The sequence below is a fragment of the Impatiens glandulifera genome, chromosome 2, assembly GCF_907164915.1.
Source record: "Impatiens glandulifera chromosome 2, dImpGla2.1, whole genome shotgun sequence".
NCBI lineage: Eukaryota > Viridiplantae > Streptophyta > Magnoliopsida > Ericales > Balsaminaceae > Impatiens > Impatiens glandulifera.
In genome coordinates, this window is record NC_061863.1 from 10,839,664 (window position 1) to 10,858,980 (window position 19,317).

At 30.6% G+C, this 19,317-nt stretch overlaps 1 protein-coding gene and 4 non-coding genes across 7 annotated transcripts; all 5 read left to right on the forward strand.

Moving 5' to 3' along the window:
* Positions 1 to 230: 230 nt before the first annotated feature.
* On the forward strand, positions 231 to 303 carry TRNAE-CUC. The gene has a single exon. It is a non-coding gene; the product is annotated as a tRNA-Glu (tRNA).
* A 4,766-nt stretch (positions 304 to 5,069) lies between these two features.
* TRNAE-CUC lies at positions 5,070 to 5,142 on the forward strand. The gene has a single exon. It is a non-coding gene; the product is annotated as a tRNA-Glu (tRNA).
* Positions 5,143 to 5,419: 277 nt separating this feature from the next.
* On the forward strand, positions 5,420 to 5,492 carry TRNAE-CUC. The gene has a single exon. It is a non-coding gene; the product is annotated as a tRNA-Glu (tRNA).
* Positions 5,493 to 6,539: 1,047 nt separating this feature from the next.
* TRNAE-CUC lies at positions 6,540 to 6,612 on the forward strand. The gene has a single exon. It is a non-coding gene; the product is annotated as a tRNA-Glu (tRNA).
* A 4,091-nt stretch (positions 6,613 to 10,703) lies between these two features.
* On the forward strand, positions 10,704 to 18,463 carry LOC124926926. Of its 3 annotated transcripts, none has more exons than XM_047467258.1 (4): positions 10,704 to 11,143; positions 17,074 to 17,959; positions 18,036 to 18,228; positions 18,343 to 18,463. In XM_047467258.1, exons 1-3 carry the CDS (start codon positions 10,837 to 10,839, stop codon positions 18,202 to 18,204), a joined length of 1,362 nt encoding a protein of 453 aa, XP_047323214.1. In that variant the 5' UTR covers positions 10,704 to 10,836; the 3' UTR covers positions 18,205 to 18,228; positions 18,343 to 18,463. The 3 variants fall into 3 exon arrangements, with proteins under 3 accessions (XP_047323214.1, XP_047323215.1, XP_047323213.1); XM_047467259.1 differs by having other exon boundaries at positions 18,348 to 18,463; XM_047467257.1 differs by having other exon boundaries at positions 10,705 to 11,143; positions 18,327 to 18,463.
* Positions 18,464 to 19,317: the final 854 nt, after the last annotated feature.

The window sequence follows — 19,317 nt, forward strand, 5'->3', positions numbered from 1 at the left end:
TAGATCCAACAAGATTTGATCCATAAAACACTATAGGTATTAACAAACCATTTAACCAACTAAACTATGAAAGTTTTATTAAAACAATACAAATTTATTGTATTTATTTAATAGGAAAAAATATAACTAATAAATTTAAAAATAAGAATTTTTTTTCGCTTTGGTACCAACACAAACACTTCAAGCTAAGAATGAGAAAAATAATAAATTGTCTAATTAGGAAGTCATCATCCGTTGTAGTCTAGTTGGTCAGGATATTCGGCTCTCACCCGAAAGACCCGGGTTCGATTCCCGGCAACGGAATTTTTATAAAACACGGAGTAAAGAATAACTAAGTAATTTAAAACATTTTATTATGTCATAACACAAATGTCATTAATAAATTGTTAATATTTTAATATGTGACAAACACATTCCCTCAATGATCCATATTATTAAGAAAATAATAATTAATACTAGCGAGGTTTACGTACATTTTTACGGTTAAAAATAAAAGAAGAATTTTATTCTCACCTACTCATTTTCGTCAATCAAGAAACATATTCTTTATTAGCCAACTATTTTTTCTTTACCGAGCTTTATCAACTCACTTCGATCAACCAACAATCTTATTTTTACCTACTTACAAACTCACTTTCGTTAACCAACATATTATATATTATCCAACCATCTCCTCTTTACCAAGTTTTATCAACTCATTTCCAATAAACAACAATATTATTTTCACCCACTTTCATCAAGTGACCAACATTCTTTAATCTCTCTTTATAATTATTACAATTTAACATTAGGTGAGATTCAAACCCTCGATCTTTATTTTGTAGAATGAACACTTAACCATTACATCATTGAAAATTGTTGATTTCTTTTTATAAATTTATGTATGAATATATAATTATAAGATTAATCATTATATATATAGAATGTTATATATATATATATAATAAATTATATAAACGAATTTAAAATATTATTAGTTTAATTATTCAAAATGTTGAAGTTATATTATTAGAAATGTTATATGTTCATCAGTTTTGAAGTTGATTTTAAAATAAAAAGTGATATTAGCCTAGTTGGTTAAAATGTTAAACTTATATTGTGAAGTTTCAAGTTTAAAACTTGTCTATATCACATTTTTTATTTAATTTTTCAAGTTTATGGGTGGACGGGTCAACCCACGATCCGACCTAAATATTCATTTACTCTCTCATATATATCCAAATTAATCACAACTCTCGACTTGACAATCCACACACTTTAAAAATTAATCATTATTATATATATATATATATATATATATATATATATATATATATTCGAAATTAAAGAAACACAATTCTTCAAATCAAAATGCTTCAAACTTAGTTTTAGTTAGCTCAAATGATATGTTATGGCTTGTGTGGCTCATGAAGAGAAAATCATTATACCATTCTAATTCTTAAATCCAATTTCACATAAAACAATAATCCTTTTTGTTGAGAAAATATCTAATCTAAACACACGATAAAAAAGAAGATATAAATATAAAGTGATAATGAATAAAAAAGAACACAAGATATAACGAGGTTCGACAACAATGCCTACATCCTTGGGGAGTCGTCCATTCTATTGATATTCCATGAAATAATGGTTCAAGTAACTCTAGGTTACAATGTCTCTATTTATATGAGTATATCAAAAGCCAAAAGACTAAACTAATACTCATAAGCTCAATAAAGTCTTAAAGCCCATTACAATATATAAACTCTAATAAAATATAAGCCCAAAACCCAACAATCTCCACTTTGACGATTTTCACGTCCCTTAGGAAATACCCAAAATAAATTTTCATCGTCTACTTCCTCAAAATATGATATCGATTGAAAGTGAGAAGACCCAAGACGAACTTTTATCGTCTACTTCATAACAAATAAATTAGGCTATCACGACATCTCTTTTCTCTAGCTCAAGATATGACAAAGTATTTGTCACCCATCTTGCCTTGAACGTTGCATACTTAACCAACTTGAACCTCATACTTCTCCTTGAACAAATTAATTTGCGATCTGCTAGTTTCTTGAATCCAAAAACGCCTAGCAATCCAATAATATTATATCAAGATTCACTATCTCTCTTCAATTGTCTTCACCAATGCTTTAAATGATCATCTATAGTTTCTATAGAAGAAATCGAATATTCTTCCATTTGAATTGATCGAACCTTTCATCTAGCCCCTTTTTTATGACTAGGAATCCCATTCAAAGTCTCAATCATCTCATCAATAAGATGAAAAATCAATCATCTCATTCATCTAAACTATGATCTACAATATATAGACAATTAAGATAGAACAAAAGAAGTAAAAAATCATCACCTTCGAATTACCGAGTCTCCCATTTAGCCCTTTTTTCATGACTAGGAATCTCACTCAAAATTTTATTTATCTTCTCACATTAGAAGATAATCCAATGATTTCTTCTTCGTTCGTTTGAGAGTTGCTTTCAAGATGTCTCCACCTCAACTTATAAGTGTCTTTCATTAGTCTTCCTCTTCTTGGTCTTTCATTCATAATATGTGTTAATTAAAATTGTGTAAATCCTTAATCACCCGCCAACTCAATGCAATCTTGCAATTTGGCCCGAAGAATTGCCCTATCAACATGTCGATAATGTTGTCAATGGTAAACACCATTTTGATAACAACTTTCCATACTCAATCATGTTTTTGTCAAGTGTAAAAAGATATGATCTCACCACCGTCTTCATCTTGATTAGCTTTTTCAATAAGATAAGGTCATAACCAAAAAGATATAAACCTTTTGGCTCCAAACAAGTCAAATAAAACTAAAATTAGGCAGACATTTTAAGCCCCAGAAAAACAAACTTCGAGACGTCTAAACCTTGATCCGACCGTTGAAAATGTAGAGGAATGAGTTACCAACCTTCTCGATAAAATCTCAACGCAATCGGACTCCGTTTGAATCTCTGGTCGTCAATTTGATGAACCCTACGCGGCTGTAGGTGAAAATTTGATGCTAGATTTTCTCTCTACCTCTCTTTTAAATTTTGACTTCTTCAATATCCGTTTTCAAAGAAAAATCTCTCCAAACTTATTTTAGCCGAGAATTTATTCAAGTCAAAGCCCTCAACATAGTGAAATAATGTCACTCATGTATGCTAAACAACAATCGGTTATAATAAAACCTTAAACTAATTTTCAACAAGCATGAAGATGTATTGTTTGTTCTCCACGTTATTCTAGCCAAATCCTGCATAGAAAGAATCTAACAAACTATGTATATGATTAGTGCACTCTCAACTCATACCTTAGAAATTATCATTCTTAGTAGAACCCCTGAGGCATCAACACCCACTTGACAACTTCACACCAACACTTACCGGATATTTCCAATCAAAACCTACTCACAAGGTTTGATGCAAATCAAAATTCGGCATTTATAAACACATATCAAACTACACTCTTGCAAACAAACATTAAAGTCACCCGCTTTAATATTAAACTTTTTATATGTTGCATCAATTGTCTTCCAAAACCTGCAACATCGAATAAGCACTCCACCTTCTTTTTCAACTCCAATTTTCAATCTCCATATTGATGAATATCAAATCGCTTAAAAGATAAATCACAAATCTCCATATTTGAGAAATTCAAGTCAAACAAGCCTTAATACAAATCCAAGATCAAAGCATATAAAGCTTTGAGAATTTGATTAAAATCAAACAAGGTTTTACTTGTGAAAATTGGAATCAAATAGGTGTTAAACTTATTTTATGAAATCAAACGAGACTTAAATAAAAAGTCTTAGTTGAAAAAGTCTTAGTTGTTGACCGCTTCCAAGATTATTGGCTCATTCTTTTCATATATTATATTATATCATAATATAATATCTATATATATATATATATATAATATATATATGGATATATATATATATATATTTTTTTTTTCTTTTTTCATATTTTAATAGACCGTATGTCCCAAATTAAAATAAGTCAAAATAATATACTTCATCTTCTTCATTCTGGTGCCGCTACGACGACTTTTCATCACCTGCACCCATTGGCGCCTTCAAGAAGAACAAAAGACACATTGTCTTCTTCTCCTCAAAAGAGAGTCACCCAAAACTAAGAAATATTTTAACGACAATTGACATCTCCTTAACAATTGAAGATTTCGACTCAAATCTTCACAACGGCTAAATCTTCTACAACCAATATTGTTTTCTCAAATAACCAACAATTTTCAACAAAATCACAAATATTCAACAACATCTTCAATGGTGGTTAGGGTTTCCGTCATATCTTCAAAAATAGATTAAGATAAATATTCTCAAAATATACTTTGATACCACTTGTTGAGAAAATATTTAATCTAAACACACGATAAAAAAAAGATATAAAGATAAAGTGGTAATGAATAATAAAAAAAACAAGATATAACGAGGTTCGGCCAACAATGCCTACATCCTCGGGGAGTCGTCCATTCTATTGATATTCCATGGAATAATGGTCCAAGTAACCTTATATTACAATGTCTCTATTTATATGAGTATATATCAAAAGCCAAAAGACTAAACTAATACTCATAAGTCCAATAAAGGCTTAAAACCCATTATAATATATAAACTCTAATAAAATATGAGCCCAAAACTCAACACTTTTAATTAGGAACTCATCATCAGTTATAGTCTAGTTGGTTAGGATATTCGACTCTCACTTGAAATACCCGAGTTCGATTTTCAGCAACGGAAATTTTATAAAACACGGGGTAAAGAATTTAACTTCAATCATAATGTTCATATCAAATGTGTAAACTATTAAAACCTCACACAATATAGAAGCTATGGAAGTATAAGAATCTTTTATTTTTAGGCTAAGAACTACAATAATTTATTCGAAATAAAGGAAACACATAATTCTTCAAATCAAAATACTTAAAACATGCTTTTAGTTAGCTCAAATGATATGTTAGGGCTTGTGTTATTCATGAAAAGGAAATCAATACTACAATTCTAATTCTGAAATCCAATTTATCAGAAACCAATAATCCTTTTTATTAGGAACTCATCATCCGTTGTAGTCTAGTTGGTTAGGATATTCGGCTCTCACCCGAAAGACCCGGGTTCGATTCCCGGCAACGGAATTTTTATAAAACATTGGTTAAAAAATTTAACTTCAATCATTAATTTCATATTAAATGTGTAAACTATTAAAACCTCACACAATAGAGAAGCTATGGAAGTATAAGAATGTTTTGTTTTTAGGCTAAGAACTACAATAATATATTCATTCGAAATGAAGTAAACACAAATCAAAATGCTTCAAAATTGCTTTTAGTTAGCTCAAATGATATGTTACAATTCTAATTCTAAAATTAAATTTCTCAGAAAAAATTAATCCTTTTGATTAGGAACTCATCATCCGTTGTAGTCTAGTTGGTCAGGATATTCGGCTCTCACCCGAAAGACCCGGGTTCGATTCCCGGCAACGGAATTTTTATAAAACACCGGTTAAAAAATTTAGCTTCAATCATTAATTTCATATTAAATGTGTAAACTATTAAAACCTCACACAATAAAGAAGCTATGGAAGTATAAGAATGTTTTGTTTTTAGGCTAAGAACTACAATAGTTTATTCATTCGAAATGAAGTAAACACATAATTCTTCAAATTAAAATGATTCAAACTTGCTTTTAGTTAGCTCAAATGATATGTTAGGGCTTGTGTGACTCATGAAGAAGAAATAAATAGTACAATTCTAATTCTGAAATCCAATTTCTCAGAAAACAATAATTCTTTTGATTAGGAACTCATCATTGTTGTAGTCTAGTTGGTTAGGATATTTGGCTCTCACCCAAAAGACCCGGGGTTAAAAAATTTTGCTTCAATCATTATTTTCATATCAAATGTGTAAACTATTAAAACCTCACACAATAGAGAAGCTACTATGGAAGTATAATAATGTTTTGTTTTTAGGCTAAGAACTAAAATAATTTATTATTCGAAATGAAGTAAACACATAATTCTTCAAATTAAAATGCTTCAAACTTGCTTTTTAGTTAGGTCAAATGATATGTTAGGGCTTGTGTGACTCATGAAGAGGAAATAAATAGTACAATTCTAATTCTGAAATCCAATTTCTCAGAAAACAATAATCCTTTTGATTAGGAACTCATCATTGTTGTAGTCTAGTTGGTTAGGATATTTGGCTCTCACCTAAAAGACCCGGGGTTAAAAAATTTTGCTTCAATCATTATTTTCATATCAAATGTGTAAACTATTAAAACCTCACACAATAGAGAAGCTACTATGGAAGTATAAGAATGTTTTGTTTTTAGGCTAAGAACTGAAATAATTTATTCATTCGAAATGAAGTAAACACATAATTCTTCAAATTAAAATGCTTCAAACTTGCTTTTAGTTAGGTCAAATGATATGTTAGGGCTTGTGTGACTCATGAAGAGGAAGTCAATAGTACAATTCTAATTCTGAAATCAAATTTCTCAGAAAACAATAATCCTTTTGATTAGGAACTCACCATCCGTTGTAGTCTAGTTGGTCAGGATATTCGGCTCTCACCCGAAAGACCCGGGTTCGATTCCCGGCAACGGAATTTTTATTAAACACCAGTTAAAAAATTCAGCTTCAATTATTATTTTCATATCAAATGTGTAAACTATTAAAACCTCACACATAGAGAAGCTATGGAAGTATATGAATGTTTTGTTTTTAGGCTAAGAACTACAATAATTTATTCGAAATGAAGTAAACACATCATTCTTCAAACTTTCTTTTAGTTAGCTCAAATGATATGTTAGAGATTTAGGATTGTGTGGCTTATTAAGAGGAAATAAATAGTACCATTCTAATTCTGAAATTCAACTTCTCATAAAGCAATAATTCTTTTAATTAGGAAATCATCATCCGTTGTAGTCTAGTTGTTTAGGATATTCGGCTCTCACTTAAAATACCCGAGTTCGATTTCAGGCAACAAAATTTTTATAAAACACGGAGTAAAAAATTTAGCTTTAATCATAATTTTCATATCAAATGTATAAACCATTAAAATCTCACACAATAGAGAAGCTATGGAAGTATAAGAATGTTTTGTTTTTAGGTTAGGAACTACAATAATTTATTCGAAATGAAGTAAACACATAATTCTTCAAATCAAAATGCTTCAAACTTGCTTTCAGTTAACTCAAATGATATGTTAGGCCTTGTGTGGCTTATTAAGAGGAAATAAATAGTACCATTCTAATTCTTAAATCCAATTTCTCATAAAACAATAATACTTTTAATTAGGAATTCACCATCCGTTATAGTCTAGTTGGTTAGGATATTCGGCTCTCACTTGAAATACCCAAGTTCGATTCCTGGCAACGGGAATTTTATAAAACACAGGGTAAAAAAATTAGTTCTTTCATTATTTTCAAATCAAATGTGTAAACTAGTAAAATCTAACACAATAGAGAAGCTATGGAACTATAAGAATGTTTTGTTTTTAGCTAGGAACTATAATAATTTATTCGAAAGAAAGGAAACACATCATTTTTCAAATTAAAGTGTTTCAAACTTACAAATTAAAGTGTTTCAAATTTACAAATTAAAGTGTTTCAAATTTACTTTTAGCCATCTCAAATAATATGTTAGGACTTGTGTGGCTCATGAAGAGTAAATCAATAGTACTGAAATCCAATTTCTCCGAAAACAATAATCCTATTGATTGAATTGCAAATTATTGTCAATTTTTTGATGATCAAACTTTTTCTAATTTTATATATTTACACTATTAACTTTTTTTGTGGTTTTCTAGCAGGACATTTCTCATTAATATATAATATGCAGTATTTTTATTAAAAGATTATTCATTTTTACATTTTTTTATTAGCAAGACAAATAAAAAAAATACAAAATAGTCATTATCTTATTCAAAATTGACATATTGATAATATCACTCAAATATCTAACTTTTTTAAACCTTTTTTTCATAGGTCTATGAAAACTAAAATATAAAGATTTTCATCATTAGACCACTTAATTCAGCTTAGAAGTTGGAGACGGTCTTCAAAATCGCAATCTATAATGTTTAACAACAGCCCTACAAGGTTAAAAGAGAAATCTTTTATTTTTATTTTTGTCAATAATTGGAGTTTTGGCTTAAAAAAATGTAGCTAGCTACTTAGCCCTATTCTTTACATGTGTTACTAATAAATCTTACCATTGTATTAAATGGCAACATTTAGGCCTTGTTTGGCCTCATTTTGAAGTAAATAAAGTCTATTGTTTCTTTTTTTTTCTTTCTTTTCCTAATAAAAAAAATATCATAATAAAAACCAGTCAAATATATTACAAACTACAAAGCAATGATGTAATCAAGTACTTTTTTTAGTAAAAGGATAAAAATTACTATGATGACCAAAGAATTAAATATTGTGCTGAACAAGAAAATTTAAACTTCAAATTAATTACACCAACCAACAAATACAATAACAGTAAAGAAATCAAAATATCAGCGCTCTTTGAGACGATCTCCTCCATGTTATGTATTAAACAATCAGATAAATCTAGGATTTTTATCTGATTTCCTTACCACAATCCACTAACATAATTTAGAAGTTATCCTAAAAGTTTTAAAATTTTAAAATTTTAGGATGGGTGAAAATGAATTAAAATCATGTTTGAGACAATTTTAAAATTGCATAAATATATCCCCTCTTTTAGTATAACGACAATAAGAGGTAAATATTCCTAGCCTCTCTGAGATCTTGAGTTCGAGCCCGTCAGACGACAAATTATGTGACTGATTAAATTGTTAAATGTGTTTGTGAGATATATGTTTAACTCGCACTCCATAAGAGAAGCATAACCCAACATTTTAAAATTATTACATAAATATATGATCACTTCTATGCAATATCAATATTTAAAACACTATCCAAAAATGACAATTAAATAGTATGGAGATTAAATTTCACATAATATCTTCTCACATATTAAGACAATTAAAATAATTTGTATTAGATCACACCAAAGCTAGTCTTAATAACTTGTTGAAGTATTTTTACTTTATTTGTAAACTATTAATCATGATTTTGTATATGCCAAATAAATAAAAATTAATAATATATGCATGAAAATAGAATAATTATATATAGGCATAATAAAGATACTTTAGATTATTTTTCTTATACTTTTTAAAAAGATAACCCTATATGCACCCATTAATTTTGTATGTTTCTTTTATTGTTTGTTTGTATTTTTCTACTTTCACATGCTTTTTGTTTTACTGAATTAAACTGCCACTTTCATTTCATATTTATTTTATGAAAAAGGATGGAGACAACGAAAGTAAGACTACGAATCATACGTGGTCTGTCACGTCGCCCACATCGGCATTTAAAATATATATATTTTTGTAAAATTTTCTTTTATTATCCTCATCATTTCGTATTTATCCGTTACTTTCACTCTCTTCTCTCCGGCGATTCGCACATGCTGAAAGTTATGCTAATCCGTCAAACGTACACAAAGTTATGTCCTCCAAAAAATGAACAATTTTGAGACATTTTCTCCCAAAAGTTCCTGAAAGTTAATATTTTCGGGACGTTTTATTCCCGAATTTTATCTGTTTATCTGTATATTGTTTATCTGTATACTGTTTATCTATTTAGCGACCTCCATTGTTCATTTATTTGTTTATCCGTAAATAATGAATGTTGTCGATGAATTATATCATGGTAAATGCATTTTAAATTTGAGTTTTTGAATAATATATAAGTGTTTTACTTCAAATAAAGTTAATGTCTTAAAAATGTGTAATTCTTATAATAATTAAAAATAAATAAACAGGAGAATTGTTATTTTGTTTTCGCCAATGTAATAAATTAATTATAAAAAGAAAATATTATTTTAAATTAAAAAGACTTTAAATTATTAAAATTGTGCAAATGGAAATTGCTTGCCCTTGTTAGTATAATTTGATAAAAACAATATATATATATATATATATATATTTTTTAAAGTTAATATATATTGAAAATAAAAAAAATAGTTTAAGTATAAAAAAAAAACATAGTACTTATTAAGTTATCGAGTTCGTAAATTTTCAAGAAAAAACGATTAACTCCCCGACATACTTTTTCCTATAAAATAACTCTCCGACATACTCTACTGACTTTCCTGAAAGAATCTTAGAAAGCGTCATAATAATAGTATTATGAATGATACGAATCGAAAGACTACGATTATTGAAAGTTCGGCGATTTCTCTCAAACTAGATAGTACAAAAAAAAATTGATATGCTAACCAAAACATGTAGATCTGTTATATCAAACGCATCAGTCCAAACTTCACAACAATTACTTAAAGACTCAGAAAATCTCAAAAATACTTAATAAAATACTTTAAATATTAGTTATCATCGACAATGTAAAAACAAATAAGTTGTCGATTTAATCTCTTATTTATATATATTATTATCTATCTAATAAATGCTAAAGTTAAAATTAAAATTAAAATTATTTACAGTGTAATATTTATTATATTAAAATTATGATATAATAACTTTTTTTCTTCTTTTTATGTCTTATAATTAAATTATAAGTCTTCACAATAAGTAAAATAAAGTCCAATTTTCCTTTTCAAAAAGAGTCAATATTCAAAGAAGACGAGTCGTCGGTCGTCGTACGTCGTACGTCATTCTCTGCTGCTTGTATTGGTTCGTGGTAGACATGATCGTCAAACCCTCAAACCTCTCAAAATGGCGCCCTCCATTCCCCACTGGGCAAAACCACGTCTTTCTAGTAAAGAGAAAGAAACTGAGTAGCAGCTAAAGATGGGTAATAGTAATACTGTAGCTAGCACAAGCGGCGAGATTCCTCCGTCGCCGTCTTCATCCGCTGAAACGGTGGAGTTGGAGTACGAGAAATCGAAGATTTCGATATGGTGGGATATCCAGAACTGCAAGGTTCCATTATCATCAGATCCTCATTCTATAGCTCAAAATTTAACATCGGCTCTGGTAAATATGAAATACTGTGGTCCTGTTTCCATATCTGTCTATGGTGACACGAATCGGTTACCTGCATCAGTTCATCAAGCACTCAACATCACTGGTATAACCCTTAACCATGTTTCTGCAGGTATGTTTCGCATTTTCTACCTTTATAAATGGAATATTATAGGGATTGTTGTTGATTATTTGAGTACAATCTAGGTGATATTTGATTTCTAGTTTAATCCATTGATGATGACTTGTAACCCTAACTTTTATCAAGGAATTTCGATTGGAACAGACATGGAAAGATACAGAGATGAAACTATGTTTTTCAAGTTCTTTCCTTACCATAGATAGACTTAGGCAGTAGAGTTAGGTAATCAATCAATTTATCAAGTACTTATTTGAATTATGCTCATTATAATTCTTACTATAAATAACTCTATTATTGGGGTCTAAATTATAGGTTATTGAGAAGTTGATTATTTGGGTAAAGAGAGATTAAGGGTATAATTATATAATGATCTTTTGGAAAAAAAGTTCAATAAGAAGGTATTTGGGTTGATGATTTATACTGTCATTGAAGGGGGGAGATGTTAATCTTAAATAACCCTAACTAAAAAGGCTTCAGATTCAGCTCAAGTTATGCTAAAAGATCTGGATTCTTTCAATAAGTTATTCAGTTAGCAATGAATGACTTAACTCTGTAGTTTAGTAAAAGGATACAAAAGACTACTTAATGGTCTTAACCCTTAAAAATTAATCAAAGTAGTGTAAGGGTAAAATAGTCTTTATCTAATTTTTTCTTGACATTAGTTCCATATTTTATCTAACCTGCCTATCAAGTACTTAAAATTCAGATATTTTTCATTTAGAACTTTTTGTTTGGTTTTTTCTCAAAAAAAATTGTGTTATCTTTAAAAACCTTGTTAGATGAGAAGTAGATTATTTAAGTGAAATTACTAAAATTATTATTTTCCATTTAATATTTAAATTTATAAAATCAAAGTAGGGATAATTTGGTCATTTGATTGCCTAGTTGATTGTGGGGATAATTTGGTCATTTGATTGCTGAACTAGTTGATTATGGGGATAATTTGGTCATTTGATTGCTGAACTAGTTGATTATGGGGATAATTTGGTCATTTGATTGCTGAACTAGTTGATTATGGGGATAATTTGGTCATTTGATTGCTGAACTAGTTGATTATGGGAATGAGGATATTTGGATTAAATCCATATAATCCTTCTAACATTTATTTTTTATGCACTTAACTAATTTGATACTTTAAATTTTGTATTCAACATTTTTAACTTAATTTTCAGTTTTATCAAAAACACTTCTACTATAACATAGGTTATTGTAGTTTTTTTTAACGAAGTATGCTTAGCAGAAGGGATTGATGTGATTGTATATGTTAAAGGAAGCTATTGACGAAAGGATTCTATTCAACATGTTCATCCTTGGTGTCGGTGTGGATAATCCTTTTGTATGTTTTCTAAATAGAAGAATTAAGGTTTTACGACGATGAAGTAACCAATGCCATACTCTCTGGAAAAGCTCGAACGACCTTGAACAAAAGGGTACCTGTACCCGAAACCGGCACAAGTGAGTAGGTAGGGGATGAGAAGTTGTTTCTTGTTGTCTACTTTATTCCTTCATCTGTCCACGAGACCCTTAAAAAGGGAGAAATGGGTGGCTATCTAGCGGGAGTCATTTCGGTTGTATGCCACAAGGTCCCTATGGACAAGGGGTCAAATTCATCAACCCCTTTTGGGCGCAGTCCATCTATCCCATTGCATTCTATCGTCTCCTATTGTACATTACGGTATCAGACTAGATAGATCCATTGAGTGAGAAATAAAGGAACCCGGACCCTATTCTTAACTGTTGTCATGGACGGTTCCAACTTCCAGGAAAAAACTAAATCCTCAGTGAACAAACCGACCCTAAACTGACACAGGTTCATATAACCATGTCGAAGGAACCCGACAAAATGACCCAGTAACTTCGACAGAAGGGGTGTTCTCTGAAAATAACAAGAAAGTGCGAAAGAGGGGAGTTTGATTCTACATATGGAGAATACAGTTATGAGAAATGATAAAAATCTTATTCTAGTTTGTTTTTTATTTTTATTTTTATTTTTTATTATTTTTTTTTACGTTTTCTAGGTTCAGAAGGAACTGATGACCAACCCCTTTTTATTCCTTAAAACTTTTTTATTCTACTTCACTTAGGAGAATAATTTTTTTTTTAAGAATGTTGGTTCCGCAACTCTTTCGGTGTGCAACTAATCCCCGCGGATGTAACATATAGCCCGCAATCACACTCAACCAATTTTTTTCCTTATCTCTTGGATTCTTGCTTTCTGTATTGGACCTTCCTATTCTTGTTCGTTTTCTCTCTTTTTGCTTTAGTAACAACCTTCTCTGCTTTCATTTTGAATTTGTTTTGGGTGGAGAAATCACTCCCTATTCAAGACCATCACAATCTTCTATGAGCACAGAAGATTCATTTGGGATATGGGTTATAATGGAGCCTTGGACACTTTCAAATGAGACCTAGGACACTTTCAAATGAAAATTCAATCTTTCTTTTGGATAAAGCGAAAGGAGAGTACTGAAATTCAGTTAAGGCTGAACTTAAAATTCTCTCAAAAATGCTATACGACTTTACTCGAATTCTCAAATCCTTTAGAGAAAACATCAACGCTATTCTTTCATAATGTGTTCTACGCTGTTGAAAGCTAGATCCACATGAGGTGTGTAATGCATAGCTAAGAAAACGCCAAGTCATTATCTGAATGACTGAACAAAATACTAACAAACCGAACCTCCCAATAATTAAGATTCTTTGGGGTTGGATCATTTGAATTCTTATAGCCATATTATGGCTTGTTCCCCAAACTTTTAGCGTTACAGGACCTACTCTCTTTATTAGAACACTTTTTCTTCCACATGTGAAAGTAGAAAGAAGAGGATATACAACAAAGAAAGCGTTGAAGGGTTCATTCATCTTGAGTTACTGAAGAATCGTCTGACTACTAAATAACCGAAGAAGAAAGGTTTTTACCCTCCTGTTTTCTGTTTCGGATCCAGAAAATGGAAGATTTGAATAAATAAATAAAATACAAAGGAGGTTCATGGCAAAGGGTAAAGATGTTCGAGTAACGATTATTTTGGAATGTAATAGTTGTATAGTTGAAGAATGTAATAGGCTTTCCCTTGTGATGGTGAAGAATGTAGAAAGTTAGTTTTCAATAGTTCAATAGTATGAATCAAGTGAACTGGATTGATCAAGAGCTCTTGTTATAGATTGCATTAGCTTATCTATGTTTGTTCACACCTTGTCCTACCAAAGTATAGACAAGGAGTCATCCTTTTAGGATCAAAACAAAAGGAAACCTGTGAACTTAGATAACCTAGGGCATGTGAAAAGAAAAAGTAAGTATAAGAGATAGTTTCAATGGATTATTCCTTTTTCTTTTGTAAGGTAAGACATGAAAATAGCCTAATCTTATATAAGGTTAAGGAGGAAGATAAGAGATAGTTTCAATGGATTATTCCTTTTTCTTTTTTAAGGTAAGACATGAAAATAGCCTAATCTTATATAAGGTTAAGGAGGAAGAGCACCTACTTCTTGAATAAGACAAACCCGCATCTGGCCGGGTAAGTCAAGTGAATTGGCCTGAACCACCACTCGGGCAAGTTTTTCTTGATGTGCAGTGGGGTGGTGGTCCACGACGTAGGCGCAGCTTATTGAGCGCACCACTAAGATGACTAAAAAAAATGTCAAAGAGAGTAGTGGCATATCCAAGGAGGAAAGCGATCAACTTGAACAAAGTAATAAAAATGTTCAAATTACGAATGGAGAAACTGAATCTTCTATGGAATTTTAAAGCCATGTGACTGAGACTGGGATGAACAATGGTGTGCGGCCATAACACATCTTTCCAAGACAAATGTGATATATTGATTCAAGGCAGGCAGACCCTGCCGAAGACTTGATATCCAATAATAAAAAAGAAATGAAGGAAGAAATGGATGAAGATGATTGCCTTTAGTTTGACAAGAGATGAAAAAGTGTGAGTCTTGCCTGGTACGAAGGCAAAATCCCTCAAACTATATGCGGTAAGATGCATTGGCTGGTACAGAAAGCATATCGTCATATCACTTGTTTGGTGTGGTACATATATTGTTCAATCAATGTCAATTAAATTCATTAATTCCTTCGGGTTGAGGAAAATGTGAAGAATTGTTATGAGCTTGTAAGGTCGTAATAGAAATCAGATAGATAGTCAAAGAAAGAGGTAGAAAGGAACTGTCTAAGCCTTTAGTGGAGAGAATCATGGCTATAACATAGCTAAGAAGAATCATGGCTATAACATAGCTAAGAAGAATCTTGAACTCAATTCGTAGCATAGGTTCATATCTATCCAAACCTATTATCATCTATTTATACACTTTATTAATTAAGAATACCAATTGTATCAACCATAGTTGTCAATAGCGTATAACGCTCAATAACGTCAAAGTTGCTCATGCTATAACGTAAAGCGAATAGCGTAGCGAGCGCTATAGAAAACATTTAAATATCAAAAATAAAAAACATAACAAAAATAAAAGTTCAAAACATAAAAATCATCAATTCTTAAACTAGAAAAAGTTCAAAACATAATCTAAAATTTATTGTCATCATTTTCTTCATCAAGATTGAGATCATCTTCTTCATTTGAATTCACTTTTTTCACCGAAATCAAATTCATCTAAAATATCAAATGTGTTAGATGTTCCTATTAATCTTTTCCCCCTAGACTTAGATGTGATTGCCTTTGAGCATCTTAAAGGTGTAGATGAGGTTGTATTTGATTGCCTCAATGTATAAGGAGCTTCAACAACTCCAGCAATATCAGCTACATCTTGCCAAGTCAAATCATCACTATCATGAACAAAGTCAACTCTTTATTTAGTATCCCTATCAACCATTCGTTGTCATCATCTGGTTCACTTAATAGATAAAATCAATGATATCACGACTATCATATCAGAGCTCTATTGTACTTAATGAACACCAAATAATTTAGATGTTTTCGCTCTAATCTATTCATTTTCTTGGAATGAAGCTGTATTTCAAGACATAATAACGAATTCTTAAATAAGTTATAGAGGAAAGAAGAGGAAGATGGATAAGAAAAGGTAAGAGAAAAGTAATAAAAGAAGAAATATGGAAAGAAGATTAGAGCAAAGAAGAGAAAAGAATAGGAAGAATGATAGGAAAAGACTAGAGAGAACAGTAATATGATAATAAAAGAAGGAAAAAGAAGTGTGCAAAGAAGAGGAAGAGTCAAAAAAAAATAATTGAAATAAGTGAGAAAATTTTGGGTAAATGAAAAGTCAAATATTTAATATTAATTTTTTTTTTAAATGCGTCACTTTTTGGGGCAATAGTTTTCGGCGTTATGAGGTATAGCGACAAAAGCGGGGCTATTTGAAGTGCGTAGCCTATTGCGAATTATAGCTACATATGTCACTACACGCTATTCGCTATAGCTAGCGTTAGTGGCGCTATTGACAACTATGTCCCACGCTATTTGCTGTAGGTAGCGCTACCGGCGCTATTGACAACTATGTCCCTAACTAACTTGTTTATTATATTCATATCCCAATCAATTCAAAATTAATGTTGCAAATTGCATAATCAAATCATTAACTACATAAGGAGAACACATTTATTGGTTGAGCCGTGCGGTGCAATTTCCTTAAAAGTGTTTCATCTCCCAAATAAATTACTTGCAACAGGATATCTCAATTGATGGTCAGAATCTGACACATAATGAAACACTTTATCTGCAGGGGATACAGTGGATCTTATCAAGGAATTTAGACCAAATATCTCTACTAGTCTCCTTATTCTATTGTATTTTCTTTTCCTTTTTCTTCCTTGTAAGAACATTTTCAGGTAGCTTGGGAATTTTTTTTTGTCGGTTATGGTCCATTTCAAATATCTAATCAAAAACATTGCTCTAATAGGTTCTCTAAAAGTTAAAAACCTAACTCTGTCAAATGTGATTGCAGGTGTTAAAGATGCGAGTTACAAGAAGATGCTGATGGATATGTTATTCTGGGCTTTGGATAATCCAGCTCCGGCTAACTATCTATTAATTTCCGGTGACCAGGACTTCTCCAATGCCCTTCATCAGTTGCGCATGCGTAGATATAACATTCTCCTCGCACAACCGACGAAAGCATCAGCCCCGCTCGTTGCTGCTGCGACAAGTGTCTGGCTGTGGGCCACTCTTTGTGCCGGTGGGCCACCTCTAACAAAAGATGAAATATCTCAGCTAGTCCAGATTCAATCAAACTGCTTATCTGAAACAGATACCAAACCTGATATTTTGTTAAATGATGGTAGAACATCCGAAACCAGACAGAAAGGGAAGCAGACTTCTGATAGTTTGTTAAACGATGGTAGAACATCCGAAACCAGACAGAAAGGGAAGCAGAGGTGTCTTCCTGAATCAAAGTCAGAACAAAAAAGTTTTAACCAGATTCCAAGTCATGTTAAAGGGCCAGTTATGGATAAAACATCACAAAAAACGAACAAGCATCCAAATGATCTCGTCGAAGGACAGATTGCTGTAATCTTGTTTGCTTTGGAAACTCTGAAAACCGAAATGATTATGCCAACTGATGAAAATCTATCTGATTGTATCCGATATGGAGATCCAAGACATCGAAATACTGATGTTAAGAAAGCCATAGAGAGTGCTTTGGATTTGCAGTTTGTTGTGAAGAAAAGTTTAGGTAATTCTTTACAATTGTATGTTGGTAAGAATGATAAATTATGGAATTGTGTGAATCTATGGGGACACAAGCAGTACCCATTACCAACTTGGAGGGAAGTTAAAAAATTTATGTTATCATCTGATGGAAGATCTGCAATAATGGCATCTGAATGCAAGTAAGTGTAAACACTAAACCATAAACCATAACCACCAGATTTTCACTTTTGATAATATATTTTCTAATGAAATCAGGTATGAAGCTGCTATTATCATCAAAAGGATGTGCTTGAAAGAGCATCCTCTTGGTGAGATACTTCACATTGTACAGCTAATGGTTCGAGCAAAGAAGTGGATCGTGCATAATCCATCGGGATGGCAACCTGTTAGCATCCAACTGGAGGATCATGTTGTTTACTTGTGACCCCACCCAATCAACTGAAATCTGGTAAATTGAAGTTTGAATTTGCATTTAACAGATCTATTATGGGTTTTCTGTAGCAATATGATCATGTTTTGAATCTTGTTTTCCTTTTGTGGCTGAAGTTCATAACCAAGGAAGTTTAGCTATCGAAACGAGAAGCTTAGGAGAATCGTTAGTTTGGTCGAGAAGAAGGAATTCTTGGATGAGTTCAGATTTTCCTTAAATTGATTGATAATGAAAAGCTTTGAAATTCTTAACATCTTTTTGCTATCTTTGAACTTTGCTTTTATTTTTATCAACATTGAATCTTGTCTGAAGGAATTTCAATGTAAAAAGGTTAAATCTTACTAATTAGTCGATTCTATAGTTTATTGCTGATAGAAAATGAGTATAAAATGTTAAATACATTTTATTTTAAATAGGAAATGTTGAACATATTTAGTCACTTTAGAGAATAAAAATGTTAGCACATATATTTAACTTTTATAATTGTTAATGAATTAGTATTATATTTTTATCTAAATTTATAAATTGCTTGTAAATGTTTGAAAACATAAATTTAAACAGAAAAATATTATTAAAATATATATATAATTAAGCTTATTTAAGAATATTATTTTATATAAAAATATTTAAAAAAATAAAGTTTTTACATGTTTAAAAGTAAAAATTATAATTTATTAAATTGTTTTTTGAGAATTTTGTCTTTGGGTTGTATTTTTTTTAAAATTAATTTTATTTTTGTAATATTAGATGAAATAATGATATGAATTTATTTTAATTATTTATAAATTAAAAAATTTAATAATATTTATTCGTTTAAATTCATTTTTTAAACCGTCTCAATAATTATTTTTATAAAATTCAATTTTTAAATATAAAAACATTAAATTAATTAAAAAACAAATAAAATACATTTTTATCAATTAAATCAATAAAATTCCCATATAATTCGTGTTGCCTAAGAAAAACAATCCCTTTTAAAAAAATCATTTAAGCTATATTTTGTAAGAAAACAAAATACACATATCATTTTGAATATCATATAATATTCTAGGTGTCATTTTAGCATATTCTATCCTCTATCAAATTCCAATACGACATCGTTTGGAT

What these genes read in the sequence shown, in the direction of transcription:
- LOC124926926 (XM_047467258.1), top strand. Translation starts at nt 10,837, where the DNA reads ATGGGTAATAGTAATACTGTAGCTAGCACAAGCGGCGAGATTCCTCCG. An exon ending in CCTTAACCATGTTTCTGCAG is followed by an intron (nt 11,144 to 17,073) that starts GTATGTTTCGCA and finishes ATGTGATTGCAG; the next exon opens with GTGTTAAAGATGCGAGTTAC. An exon ending in ATAATGGCATCTGAATGCAA is followed by an intron (nt 17,960 to 18,035) that starts GTAAGTGTAAAC and finishes TAATGAAATCAG; the next exon opens with GTATGAAGCTGCTATTATCA.